The 13,929-nt window shown below is 43.3% G+C and overlaps 1 protein-coding gene across 1 annotated transcript in view; it reads right to left on the reverse strand.

Annotated features, from left to right (window-relative positions):
* LOC309558533 (uncharacterized protein) overlaps window positions 1-13,929 on the reverse strand; it is a gene marked incomplete at both ends in the record, with an annotated part of 311,122 nt that overhangs the window by 98,900 nt on the left and 198,293 nt on the right. The window contains 2 exons of the mRNA XM_082261613.1: window positions 148-450; window positions 1,167-1,496. Of these exons, the coding sequence (XP_082117739.1) occupies window positions 148-450; window positions 1,167-1,496 (633 nt within the window). The remainder of the gene's footprint in view (window positions 1-147; window positions 451-1,166; window positions 1,497-13,929) is intronic.

A 13,929-nucleotide genomic window follows, 5' to 3' on the forward strand; every position in this document is an offset into this window, starting at 1 on the left:
CACAGAGCAGGTAAATATAACATTATTATTTTTAAACAAAAGTTAAGCACTAACAGCGGAAATGGGCCTGTTATGTAGCAAATGTGTTACCTTGTCCTGAATGAGCAAAAAACAAGGTGACTTAAAAGTCCACAAGCTTCCTCATACCTTTATATGTCACTGAGAAGTCATCTTTGATGGGCTCTTGTTGGGACACATGCTCTACCTGACAGGTAATGGATGGACGATCCTGGATCTGAGCAGGGGTGAGGACTATAGAGCTGCTCACTCTGAATGTCCCATCAGCATCCATCTGAATTGTTACAATTTCTGATCCATTCAGGATCTCAACATTATTCCGCAGCCAGGTGACTTTAATCTCTCTAGGGAAGAAACCTGTAATTGAACAATCAACCACGTTTTTGTCATTCTTATGAAGATCCTTTTTGTGTATCTTGACCATTGGTATAGCTATAAGACAAAAAAGATTAAAACATAAATATTGAGATTTAATATTAGGAATTTCCAGGTATCATGAAAAAAATAATATATGTATGTTTGTTCTCTTTTCTGGCTAAAGACATGGAAAAAATGGGGACAGTTTTGGGAACTTGGGGAAAATTTGCCCTTTTTTTGAATGCTAACCTGTAAAAAAACAATTAAAAAGAATGTGTTAACAGGAAATGTGCTTGTGAACTCTAGAAGTGCTGGGCTATACACATACAGCTATTACTTTGCATAGGCTGAGAGGCCCCGGTTATTCGCAAACATCTGTCATTCTGAAGCCAGGAATTTTTGCCACCAGAATTCGCACTATAGCCCTAATTACAGGCGTGAATGGGGCCTAAAACGAATTTTTGTTGTTGGTGAAATTATGCTGAAGGTGAAATTAGTCGTTTTGTTGTAAAATCAAGGAAGATGATGGTGGCTGCAGAGCAGTAACGGGGTGTTGCTAATCTAATGAGGGGAAAGGAGAAGCGACTGAACACATTTCACTGGGAAAGGAAGCAGAAAAAGATCTGGTCATTGCCTGAGGAGTAGAGACAGATGAATAGCTGAACATGGATTAGGTTGAGGGGTCGTGTATGACATTTTGGAAGAAGAAATGAAAGTTCATACCCTTTCTCCTCATGTGTGAAGCCCTGGTACAATTGTTTACAGCAGAAATTAGATGCTTTGCTCCTTACCTTTAACATTGAGCTGGATTTCCCTGGACATTCTGTCTGGAGTGTAGGTGACTAAACACTTGTAGGTACCATGGTTGGCGATGGTCACATTACGAATGGTCAGCGATGCTTCTCCCTGTTTGGCTGCCTGCTCATTGAAAAACACCCCGTCACTGACCACTTTCTCCTTATTGTCAAATCTCAGCAGTTCTTTTGTTCCAAAGAACCAGGTTATCCCCAGGAACTGTGGATTTATCGTCGGAGTATCCAAGCTAAAGGTACATGGTAAATTGACAGGAGATTGGAATGAAGCTGTTTGAGAAGGGGGAGCAATTACTTCCAGCCCAGAACCTGGAAAGAGATGCAATCAATTAACATTTAAAGGGAATATATGATGGTTTTTGTAATCACTGTAAATATCTGTTATTATTCTGACTCCAACTGTTGTAATAGTGACTTACCCCTTGCTGAGACCTCTATGCCTGGCCCATATAAGCAGATATAATCACCGCGGACAATCTTTATCAGATAGCTGAACTCACCAAGCACGTCTTTTTCATCCACAAGATATTTATTGACTACAGCAGTTACAGTAGACAACAGGATGCAGTAGATGATTGAAAGATGACATTTGAAGGTCAAAACATGGTAATGTGTTCCCAGATGTGAGTAAATTGCATGAAAGGCCTAGACAAGTGGCCAAATCTTATCGCATAAGCATAATGAACGAACAAGAACAGAAAGTACATCACAAAAAGGGTGGAACACAGAAAGGAACAGAAAAAGAATGATACAATAACTAAAATAACCAAAAGATGGCAGTCAATTACCAATTCTATAAACATTACCATAACTATGCATTATATTATATCTTACATACAAGTGTAACAGGAAACTCCGCCTCTGGTATTGTAAATACCACTATGTGATATCATAATGGTAGTTATGCAAATACAAATAAACAATGGTACAATTTGCAGTTGTTTTAAAGACCTGAAAGACAAGAGAAAATAACATGCATATATGCAACAACATTAACTGCAATAAGGCATGAAGTAGTTTCAATTAAAGTCCAAGGCACATTCTTGACAAAATCTGGATCCAACAAACTCAGGTAAGCAAGTTCAGTCTCCAAAAGTAAAGAGCAAAACAAGTTCTATGATGGGTCTGAGGAAAGTATTTACAGTTCCTTGTCGGGCAACTTTCACCTCTACCTTATGTACCATACCATCATCCCTAGGAATGGTCTTTACAATGAGCCCCATGGGCCATTCGATTCTTTCGGCTTGCTGGTCATTGAGAAGAACAAGATCCCCAACTTGGAGATTAGGGTTCAGATGTTGCCATTTTCTGTGTCCTTGCAGAAGAGAAAGATAGTCCATCTTCCAAAGATTCCAGAAGCAGATGGCAAGATGTTGTACTTGTTTCCATTGCTCACAGTATAAGTTCCCCCCTTTAAAGGCCCCAGGTGGAACAAGAACAGATCCAAGCTTCTGGGTAAGAAGAGTAGCTAGAGTAAGGATGGTTGGTGATCTGTAGACACTGGAACAAGTGGTCTTCAATTTATTATGGTGGAAACTTCCTCCAGAAAGATGGTTAAACTCTCATGATTAAGCCTTGTGGAGTTCAAGTCCAATAACATAGAGTCCAATATCCTACGTGTAATGCCTATCATTCTCTCCCATGAGCCACCCATTTAGCTTTTCAGCTAAAAAGTCCTTGATTGGCTTAGAATCGAGCTGTAATCGAATTGGTTGCACAGTCAGATCTTAATGACTTTACTAGCCCTCTGATGGCAAGGAACCGCCTTAGAGCATTGATAAAACTTGAAGCATCCATGGATTCTTTTACTTCAATGTGTATTGCACACAAACTCATGCAGGTAAACAGCACTGCCCGTCATTTGCTATTTGCTTGGCCACCTCAGGTTCTGCGTGCTGTTACCATCCATGGCCCAAAAGCATCTAAACCAACATGAGTGAAAGGCGGGTCAGTACTTAACCTATTAGCTGGCAAATCTGACATTTGCTGTTGCTGAGGTTTACCTCTTAGTTTGCAGTATTGGACACAGTTGTGCAGTATAGCTGAAATCTGTCTTTTTGCTCCAACAATTTAAAGGCTTGTGGCTCTTAAGGCAGCCTCTGTTAAATGTCTACCTTGGTGCTCAACCTTTTCATGATAGTGCCGTATGAGCAAAGTGGAAAGATGGTGGTGACCAGGTATGGTAGGAAGATTCTGTTCTTGCTCTCCAAACTAAGCTTTGGCTAAACGTCCACCGACCCTTAGTATGCCATGACTGTCAATGAATGGTTTCAGGTTGGCAATTGAAATGTTTTTTTGGATTGTTCTGCTTGTCACGGTTACATTTAATTTCCGTGCTAAAGACATTCTGTTGTTCACTGCGTATTATGATCAGTTCACTTTCAGAAATGTCCTTTGCAGAAAGAGGTTTTTGGCATAGGTGCCAGCCTTGACAGCCAGCATCATTAGACTTGTGATAGTGTGATAGCAGTGAGCAATATGGACTAACCTTGCAATAGTACGTACAAGGCTTGTCCACTTGGAGAAACGTTCAAAGCATTGACAAACTTAAGATACATCTTTGTTCAGACCTGGTAACAACGGTCTTGACTTCAGGACAAATCTGTGGATCGTTGTTAGGATCTAGAAGACTGAAGACCTCAGCTGTAGTTTCTTCTGTATGATCCAGCAGGAATTCAGGCCCTGTTAACCAAGAAGAATTTGCAAAGACACTTGCAGACATTGATCTGGTGGCATGATCTGCAGGATTAACTACTTGCCATCCGCGCTACAGCCTATATACGGCTGCAGCGCGGACTCGAATTTTCGGGAGGCCGTTTTTAAACGGCCTCCCAGTGACACGCCCCCCGCGCGCTCCCGCGAGCGCGCAGCGGGGAGAATCTGTGTCGGCCGTGTCCCTTGGACACGGCCGATCACAGATCGTGGTGAATGGCCAATCACAGCGGCCATTCACCACGTGATCGGATCATCCAATGAGAGATGATCTCATATGTAAACATATGAGATCATCTCTCATCGCCGGCGCTCCTTCCTCACACGGAGCCTGCAGTGTGAGGAAGGAGGGAGAGCTGCACAGCGCCAGGGACAAAGAGACATGTAATCAGGGCACTGATCACCAGTGCCCTGATTACTACAAGGTAAAAAACATACACAGTGCCCCCCCATCAGTGCCCACAGTGCCCGCCATCAGTGTCCCCATCAATGCCCACAATCAGTACCCATAGTGCTGCCAGTCAGTGCCCATCAGTGCCTGCTCATCTAGGCACTGATAAGCACTGACTGGCAGCACTATGGGCACTGAGTGTGGGCACTGATGGTGCTGCCCATCAGTGCTCATCAGTGCTGCCCATCAGTGCCACCCGTCATTGTCCATCAGTGCCATCCGCCAGTGCCCATCAGTGCCGCCTCTCAGTGCCCAGCAGTGCCGCCCGCCAGTGCCGCCTCTCAGTGCCCAGCAGTGCCACCTCAGTGCCCAGCAGTGCCACCTCTCAGTGCCCAGCAGTGCCACCTATCAGTGCTCATCAGTGCCGCCTATCAGTGCCCCCTATCAGTGCCACCTATCAGTGCCACCTATCAGTGCCGCCTATCAGTGCTCATCATTGCGGCATATTAGTACCTCCTCATCAGTGCCCATAAGTGCCACCTCATCAGTGCCCATAAGTGCCGCCTCATCAGTGCCCATCAGTGCAGCCTATCAGTGCCCATCAGTGCCGCCTCATCAGCGCCCTTCAGTGAAGGAGAAAAATTTATTTTCAAAATTTACTCACAGAAAATAAGAAAAACTTTTTTTTTTTTTCAAAATTTTCTGTCTTTATTCTTTTTTTTTGTAAAAAATAAAAAACCCAGAGATGATTAAATACCACCAAAAGAAAGCTCTATTTGTGTGAAAAAAATGATAAAAATTTCAAATGGGTACAGTGTAGCATGACCGCGCAATTGTCAGTCAAAGTGTGACAGCGCTGAAAGCTGAAAATTGGCCTGGATGGGAAGGGTGTTTAAGTGCACAGTAGGCAAGTGGTTAAACTCTGATGGAATGTGATACCATTGTTCAGACCTTGAGGATTTTCTTATTCTTTCTACACTGTTGCTGACATAGACATAAAAGTGTTTGTCCAATTGTATATGTAGCCCAAAACAACTTTGCTGTCTGCGTGGAATTTGATGTCATCTATCTAAATGTCTAGCTCACGCAGTATAAAATCTGCAATTTCTACGGCTAGCGCAGCCCCTCAAAGTTCAAGCCTGGGAATTGTGTGCTCAGGCTTAGGTGCTAACTTAGCTTTGTCAAACAGAAACCCCACATGGGTTTGATTGAGAGAGTCATTTGCCTTGAGGTAGGCAACAGCTGCTGTGGCCTTAGTGGATGCATCTGAGAAGACGCGAATCTTTTCTCTATCTTACAGCAAAGGCAGCTGAAGTGTAGCATGGTATGTCAATTCCATCTTAGGCATTTAGAGATTGTTTTCAGGACTCCCACTTTGCATATTTGTCTGTTGGTAGTGGAGCATCCCAATCTTCAATAGTCTCTGATAGCCGTCCTAATAAGAATTTACCTTGTATGGTGTTGGGAGCCACAAATCCCAGTGGATCATATAGACTGTTCACCACTGACAGAACGCCATGTTTAGTAAATGGCTTGTCTGCAGAGCTGACTTGAGAGCCGAAAGTGTCCCTTAATAAGTTCCACTGTAAGCCCAGACTTCCCTGAACAGGAGGCATGTCCATTCCCAGATATAAATCCTGTGGCATGATCGCCAGGCTGAAAGGCTTGCACAGCAGCACTGTTTGAGGCAATCTTATAGAGTCTGAGGTTGGCCTCAGAAAGCATACCTTGTGTCCTTTGGAGCAGGTCTATGGCTTCTTCATTTGTGGGTAAGGATCTCAGACTTTCATCCACATAGAAGTCTCTCTGATTGAAGTGTTGATGTCATCTGCACCATACTCCTTTTCGCCATCAAGAGCAGTCCTTCGTAGACCCCATGTTATAACAGCAGACGAGGGACTGTTTCCGGAGACATGTACTTTCATGCGGTATTCAATCACTTCATTGTTTATGTTGTATTCACGGTGTCACAGAAACCTTAGGAAGTTCCTACAGTCTTCTCTTACTATCAAGCAATGGAACATTTGTTCAATGTTATCAGTTATGGCAACTTTTTCTCTTTTGAGCCTCATAAGTACTCCTACCATGATTTGCTTTGGTTTATGTGGATGATACAGTCCGAAGAAAGGCAAAGACCAGCACTCAACATGTTCTAGAAGAGGCGGAGCTGGCTCAGCATTAGTGATGAGCCGAACACCCCCCTGTTTGGTTCGCACCAGAACACCGCGAACAGGGGAAAAGTTTGTTCGAACAAACTAACTCCATTGAAGTCTATGGCACTCGAATATCAAAAATTAAAGTTCTCATTTTGAAGGCTTAAATGCAAGTTATTGCCCAAAAAAGTGTATGAGGGCCTGGGTACTGACCTGGGGAACATGTACCAATGCAAAAATGTTTTTTAAAAATTATCATTTTTAGAGGAGCAGTGATTTACTGATTTTAATGAGGCTTAAATTGAAACTATAAAAATAAAAAATTCCTTTAATTATCGTGCCTGGGGGTCCCCTTAGTGTGCCTGTAAAGTAGCGCATCTGTATGATGTATGTAGCCTGCTGCAGCAATACTGATATTTCTAAAGGAAAAAATGTCATATACAAATATACATACAAATTTCAAATCGCATGTACTTGCCATACAGGTGCAGAAAAATTGGGCCTTGGTTGTTTGTGGTGCCTGAAAACCGTAACCCCTCGCAGTTGCTCTTCTTGGGCACAGGAACGGGCCCTGCTGGTAAAAATTCCATACAATTTTGAAATCCCATGTACTTATCATGCCGGTGCAAAAAAATTGGGCCTTGGCTGTTGGTGGTGGTCATTTATAGGGGGGTACCACCTCTAAGATTACAGGTTGCCCCGAACATTGTCAACCCGCCACGGAAGCCTTCTGTTTTTTTTCAGAATTTAGTGGGTTACTTTCCCTGTCGGAAGTGCCCCATCTGTATTCTGAATGCATACCGTCCAAGGAAAGTTACCTCCTTTGTGTCATCTACTACACAGGAGAGTTTTGCTATCAAGCAATTTATTACTTGCACAACTAAATATGTTGTGTATATTTGTTGTCCTGGCGGTCTGCAATACATAGGTCGGACCAAGCGGATGTTGGTCAAAAGACTCAATGAGCATGTGACCAACATCCGCAAAGGTTTCCCTGGCCACAGCCTTTCAAAGCACTACGCCTTGTGCCACAACAAGGACCCTACGGGTACGGTGTTCATTGGGATTGAGCATTTTGTGGCAAACTGGCGTGGGAGTAATATGGTCAGGGAGATTTCCAAGCTTGAGGCTAGATGGATTTATAGGGCAAAGACATACGCTCCACATGGTATGAATGTGGAGTGGGACGTCAACACCTTTATATCCAATAGTTAATTTTCTCTTAATTTTTCTTTTGGTTCTCTGATTCCTCATTTATTTATTTTTAATCATAATTTTAACATTTGGAATTTGTTCAATTTGCACATACGTCTTGTGTATATTTGTTGTGTTGTTGATTTATGTATGTTTTTTTACTTTTATTCCACAAGATGGCGCTGTAATGTGCTGTTCTGTGGGATTGTTTCTTTTCTTAGGGAGATGGCGCTGTTATATTTCCATATTTTGCATATTCTAATTTAGCTTTATATTCCTTTGTCACATTAATGATTAAATGCTGACTGGCTTTGAGAGTACTCCCTTGGATATCACCAAGGATTTTTTATGCTCCCTGTGATTACGGGGGCTTGGTATATGGTATATGGTGTAGCTGGGTCCGTATACACATAATATAATAAAAGAAACATTTTGATGCCAAATATGCAGATTTGCCCCATATTGTTCCTATTTATTTAGGCATCTTTGGGCTTATTGTATTTTAATTTTGGCTTTAACAAATTTTCTGCCCATAATAGACTAATTCTGGTTCTGTTCCAGAGCATAATGAACATCCGGCGGATGTTCTCCATTAGTTGAGTGCCGCTCGTTCCGTCCTGGGTACATAAATGTGCGCAATGCCGTCCGCAAACCATGCCCCTGACGATGTCATTGTTGATGAAACGCCGCGTCGGGCAGGCTACGGAACGTGTGATGTTATTGCGATGGAGGACGCAGCGGCCATCTTCTTGGAAGGAAATAACCCACACTGTTTATATGCTGAAGCCATCCTGATAGAATGTGAGTGTATTTTATTATTTAATAAAGCACTACTTTAATTTAACTTACTGCACTATGAGCCTTTTCACTATTTTTGGGGCCATATGAGGATCTGTGACTCATCTGCCATTCATGTTCCTGAGAACTTATGGAGATCTGTGGTTAAGTTTGGATGAACCAGCGTGGAGATTATTTATCTGGTGCAGTCTTATCAGCCTGGCGGTAAGGGTCAGTGTGTTTGGTGACATCTGGTGGTGGTGATATGTTTAACCCAGCAATACCATCTTGGAATCACAGACATTTGCTGATTTAAACCGAATAGGACTAAACACAGATTTTTTTGGAACTTCTATATGCTTGTTCTCTAGCGCTGCACCTATTATTTTATAGATATAGATATCAAAGTATGGTCTATACTGAACTGATAGATATTCAATTGCCCTATACACTGTACATATGTGGATATCAATGCATGGTCTATGCTGAACTGACAGATAGATAATCGATTGCCCTATATATATCAAAGTATGGTCTATACTGAACTGACCAATAGCTACTCAATTGTCCTATATATATATATACATATACCTATCATCCTATCATAGTATGGTCTCAATTGAACTGACCGATAGATACTCAATTGCCCTATATATACTGTATATGTGGGTATCAATGTATGGTCTATACTGAACTGACCGATATATATATATATATACTCAATTGGCCTGTATCTATGTATGGTCTATACTATGGCATATGGTCTATGTTATATACTGCACTGCTGAATATACTTCACTATCTGATCTATTAAATTGTAAAAAGCACAAATCTCTCTCCCTGCCTAACTGACTGCTACTAGCAATGTCTTTTTAGTTAGACTACACTGCTCTGTCTGATAAACTGCAAATCGCTTTCCTCTCCCTGCCTCAATCACGATCCTCTCCCTGCCGCAACCACTTCCTATCTCGCCCGCACAGTCACACACTACACGCAGCTGCTGTGTGAGCAGCCTTTATATAGTGTGGGGTGTGTACTTAGCCCCTGAACCATGATTGGCTAAAAGCAGCCTGCTTTTGTCCAATCATGGCAGAGATGATTTAATTGTCCAAAGCATGGAGGTCAGGCTGCATGCTTTGGCCAATCACATAATGCACTGCACGTGAGCACAGTGCATTATGGATACGGGCGCTCGAATTTCCCACGAATAAGCACATTTGTTGGTCATTCAACGAACGAGCGAACAGCCATTGTTTGAGTTGAACTTACATTCGACTCAAACTCAAAGCTCATCCCTACTCAGCATGATCATCGTCAAAGATCCTTTTCATAAAGGCAATTAAATGATCCTTAATTTCAGGCCTGTTCTTTAGAGTTTCGTTGAAGTGGGTTGAATCTGGATAAAGCTTGTTCATGATTGTTTGGAAGTCTGACTCTTGTAGCACAAAGAGGAAATGGTGTAACCCAGCTGTTAGAGTCATCTTTGAAGAATTCATCATCCATTATTGCGATGAGCTCTCTATCTTCAACTGGCAAGGCTATTCTGTTGTCATCACGTGTAGTACAAAACTCTGTGCTGCCTAAATTGTCATCGCAGGGGATGGAAATAACATCAGATATCTGGATGATGTCAAGAGGCTTCCACTTTACTTTATAATGATAAGGGCATTATCTGAAGTGAGATGCACGCCCATTTTCTAATACATGAGACTTGAAGGAGTTGATCTCAGATGGCGTGCGCATCCTGTTCAAGCATACATAGCCTACTATTACCCAGCCTAGATCAAGTCTTTGTGCATATGGGGCATTGTCAGAGCCATTGTACTGCTGGCATACTATATGTACTCTGAAAATGTCTCTTCCCAGCAAGACTAAGATTTCAGCATCCATGTCTATTGGAGGAATCTCAGAAGCCAGGTGCCTTAAGTGGGGATGGTGATACACAGCTTCTGGAGTAGGAATTTCTTCCCTGTTTTCTGGTATTTGGTCACACTCCACTAATGTTGGTAAGGGTATACCCTTTTTTGCCTTGATTTGGGAGACCAGGAACCCATCGGCCCTTCTGCCGGAGGTTTCTACATAACCAGAACAGGTGTTGAGAGTATATGGAGTTGCATGTGCCTTTATGCCAAAGATCTCAAAGAATTTAGGTTTAACCAGGGATCTGTGGCTCTGCTCATCTACTTTGGCATACATCCTGCTAGCTTTCTCAATTTGATCCTTTGGATATATTTTGACTAGACATACCTTGGCACAGCATTTGTGGCTTGATCCTTCTCCACAGACTTCAGTACATGAAGATGAAAAGTTTGTTGTGGCTGGAGCATGGCTTTGTTGCTCCCTGCCATGATTTGAAGCATGGTTCAATGTAGATGGCTGCTGTGGATTGTCTGGAAGTGGAGCAGGATGCATAACTGTAACGTGTTTGTCACTACTGCAGTCTATGCACTTGATGGTCAAAGAAATCACATCACCTATAGCATAATCCAAGTTTCTGGAGAATCCCCCTGCGTTTTGGACAGTCTTTGCCCTAAGCCCATGACATTTCATAGGAGGGTGAGGTATTTTGTGAATAGGGCACTGACAATTAGGATCATTATCTCTGTCACCCAAATCACTCTGGTGAGCAAGAGAGGATACAGGAGGTCAGTTGTCTCTCTTTTTTAGCAGATTCAGCTCTATTTAAGTCTTTGTGTTTAGCTGCTTTGTTATCATATCTTGATGATGATGATGAGGATGATGATGATGAAGAAGCAGGCAAACTAGACTCACTAAAGCTAAAGTTGGGATCATTTTTTGTCCAGGCTTGTTCACTGATGAACCTGCAAAAATTTGAGAATGGAGAGAAAATACATTATAGTCTCTTCTATATATTGAGCCCTGTTGTGCCAATTTCTCTTGTAGGTTGCATGGTGGTTTAGACACCACTGGATTCACAACATGAGAGATGTCCAGAAAGCTTAGCCCAGCAAGACAAGAGTCTGCCTTTACCAACTCTAACTCCATGAGGAGGTCGCTTAGTTCTTGAAGCTTGCAATGATCTTTACTACCAATTTTTGGAAAGTTTTACAGTCTTTTCAATAGAGCACTTTCTATGGCTTTAGAGCTACCATAGGTTTTCTCGCCCATGCAGCAGCAAGACCTACATCTGGGTCTCCTGCAGTTAAGCAATGCGGATTTCTACCTTATCTTTAGAATATCTTTAGAATCATATCTTGCGCTAAGACTAAGAGAACTCTTTGTTGGTTTAGTTCATCTGTCAGTTCTGCTAAAGAGCCCTCTATATTAGAGACCTTTAACCAGTTCCCTGCCGATGCCTTGTAAAATGACGCCGGCAGGAACCCTCTGTCCCTCTGGGCGGATGTCATATCATGTCCCCGCGTTCTCGCCGCTCTCCCGTGCGGCAATCAGGAATGAGGCGCTTCTCTCGGAACACAGCGCATCCCCGATTAGTGTAAAGAGCCAATAAAAAGTGGCTCTTTACCATGTGACCGGCTGTGTCCAATCACAGCCGGCCACATGCACTGTCCTCGTGTTCGCCCCCAGGGGTGGGCAGAGCGGCGATCGGGGATGGAGAGTGTCACGGGAGTGTGTCTGACACAGTCCATTCCTGATCTGAGTAAAGAGCCAATTAAATTCTGTGACCGGCTGTCCAATCACAGCCGGTCACAGAATGTCAACAAACGTTGGTAACCAGCTGTTACTGGGCTCTCCTCTTCACACACCGATCCTGTGTGAGGAGAAGATTGTGGTAACAGCTAGTTACTGATTAGAGTGCAAACCAAACACACTGATTGCCCCCCCAAATAAAGAGGACCTGTCACTAGCCCATCAAAGTACCTGTCACCAACCTATCAAAGACCTGAAGAGGGAGGCCACGCCTCTGAAACGCGTTGTCATAGCAACAGGGCTTGGTCTTAGGTTGCTTCTCTCTGTCATCTGCCGTATATTCCCCTGCTGTTATTGGTTCCCTGGCCGGATCTATGTGCGCATGCGCTACAGTGACGGCAGTGCAAGCCGGGTCAGGCGCAGGCGCATCAGGTGGAGACGCCGAAGCTGCCACGGACCGCTCGCTTTGGAAAGCAGGAGGGGATCTTCAGTCTTACAGGGAGCATTGATCGAGCTTCATGCTGAACTTGAAGAGGCTATACAGGAGAGAGGGATAACTACATGCCCAGTACTGGTTGTTTACATGTGAGTGCAATCCTATTAATTATTTCACCAGCATTTTAATAAAAACTGTATTACACTAGGTCGGATGTGCACCTTGTCTTGTTTTATTTTTGCCAACCCATCAAAGTACCTGTCACCAGCTCATCAGGCACTCTGATGACAGGTACTTGGGTACTGTGATGGGCTGGTGACAGATACTTAGGTACTCTGATGACAGGTACTCGGGTGCTCTGATGGGCTGGTGACAGATGCTCTGATGACAGGTACTCCGATGACAGGTATCCGGGTACTCCAATGACAGATACTCGGGTACTCTGTCATCAGAGTACCCGATTACCTGTCATTAGAGTACCCGAGTATCTGTCATTAGAGTACCCTAGTACCTGTCACCAGCCCATCGGAGTACCCGAGTACCTGTCATCGGAGTACCCGAGTACCTGTCATCAGAGTACCCAAGTACCTGTTATCAGAGTACCCGAGTACCTGTCATCAGAATTCCTGTCATCAGAGTACTCGGGCACCTGTCATTGGAGTACCTGAGTACCTGTCACCAGCCCATCAGAGTACCCAAATACTTCTCAGCCCATCAGAGTACCTGAGTACCTGTCTCAAGCCCTCAGGGTACCTGCGTACCTATCTGCAGCCCAATAGAGTACCCAAGTACCTGTCTCAAGATCATCAAAGTACTCGATTACCTGTCTCCAGCCCATCAGAGTACCTGAGTACATGTTATCAGAGTACCCAAGTACCTGTCACCATCCCATCAGAGTAACCGAGTACCTGTCACCAGCCCATCAGAGTGCCCAAATACCTATCTGCAGCCCATCAGATTACCCAAGTACCTCTCTGCAGCCCATCAGAGTACCCCAGTACATGTCACCCCAGTACATGCTACATGTACATGCTACAACCCAGTACATGTACCCCAGTACATGCTACTGCAAATATTGGATAGCATGGTAATACCTGATGATGCTACCCTCATTACAGTTGATGTAGAGTCACTATATAATAATATCCCCCATAAAAAAGGCCTGGAGACCATCAAAAACACACTCAAGCAACAGAGTCAACATGACGAAAGATTTCATCATATCAATGTTGGATTTTATACTCAATCATAATTTCTTCACATTTGACGGATCATATTACCTGCAAACATGTGGGGTAGCAATGGGTACAAGCTGCGCAACTTCATACGCGAACATTTACCTAGGAGCATGGGAACAAGACTTTCTAGCAAAAGAAGAAAACTCAATCTATGCTAACAATATTTTGCTATGGCAACGTTATATAGATGACATACTCATCATCTGGACTGGACCAGAGGAACTCATTAAGG

This window comes from Pelophylax lessonae (genome assembly GCF_965119305.1).
Source record: "Pelophylax lessonae genome assembly, chromosome: 6".
Taxonomy (NCBI): Eukaryota; Metazoa; Chordata; class Amphibia; order Anura; family Ranidae; genus Pelophylax; species Pelophylax lessonae.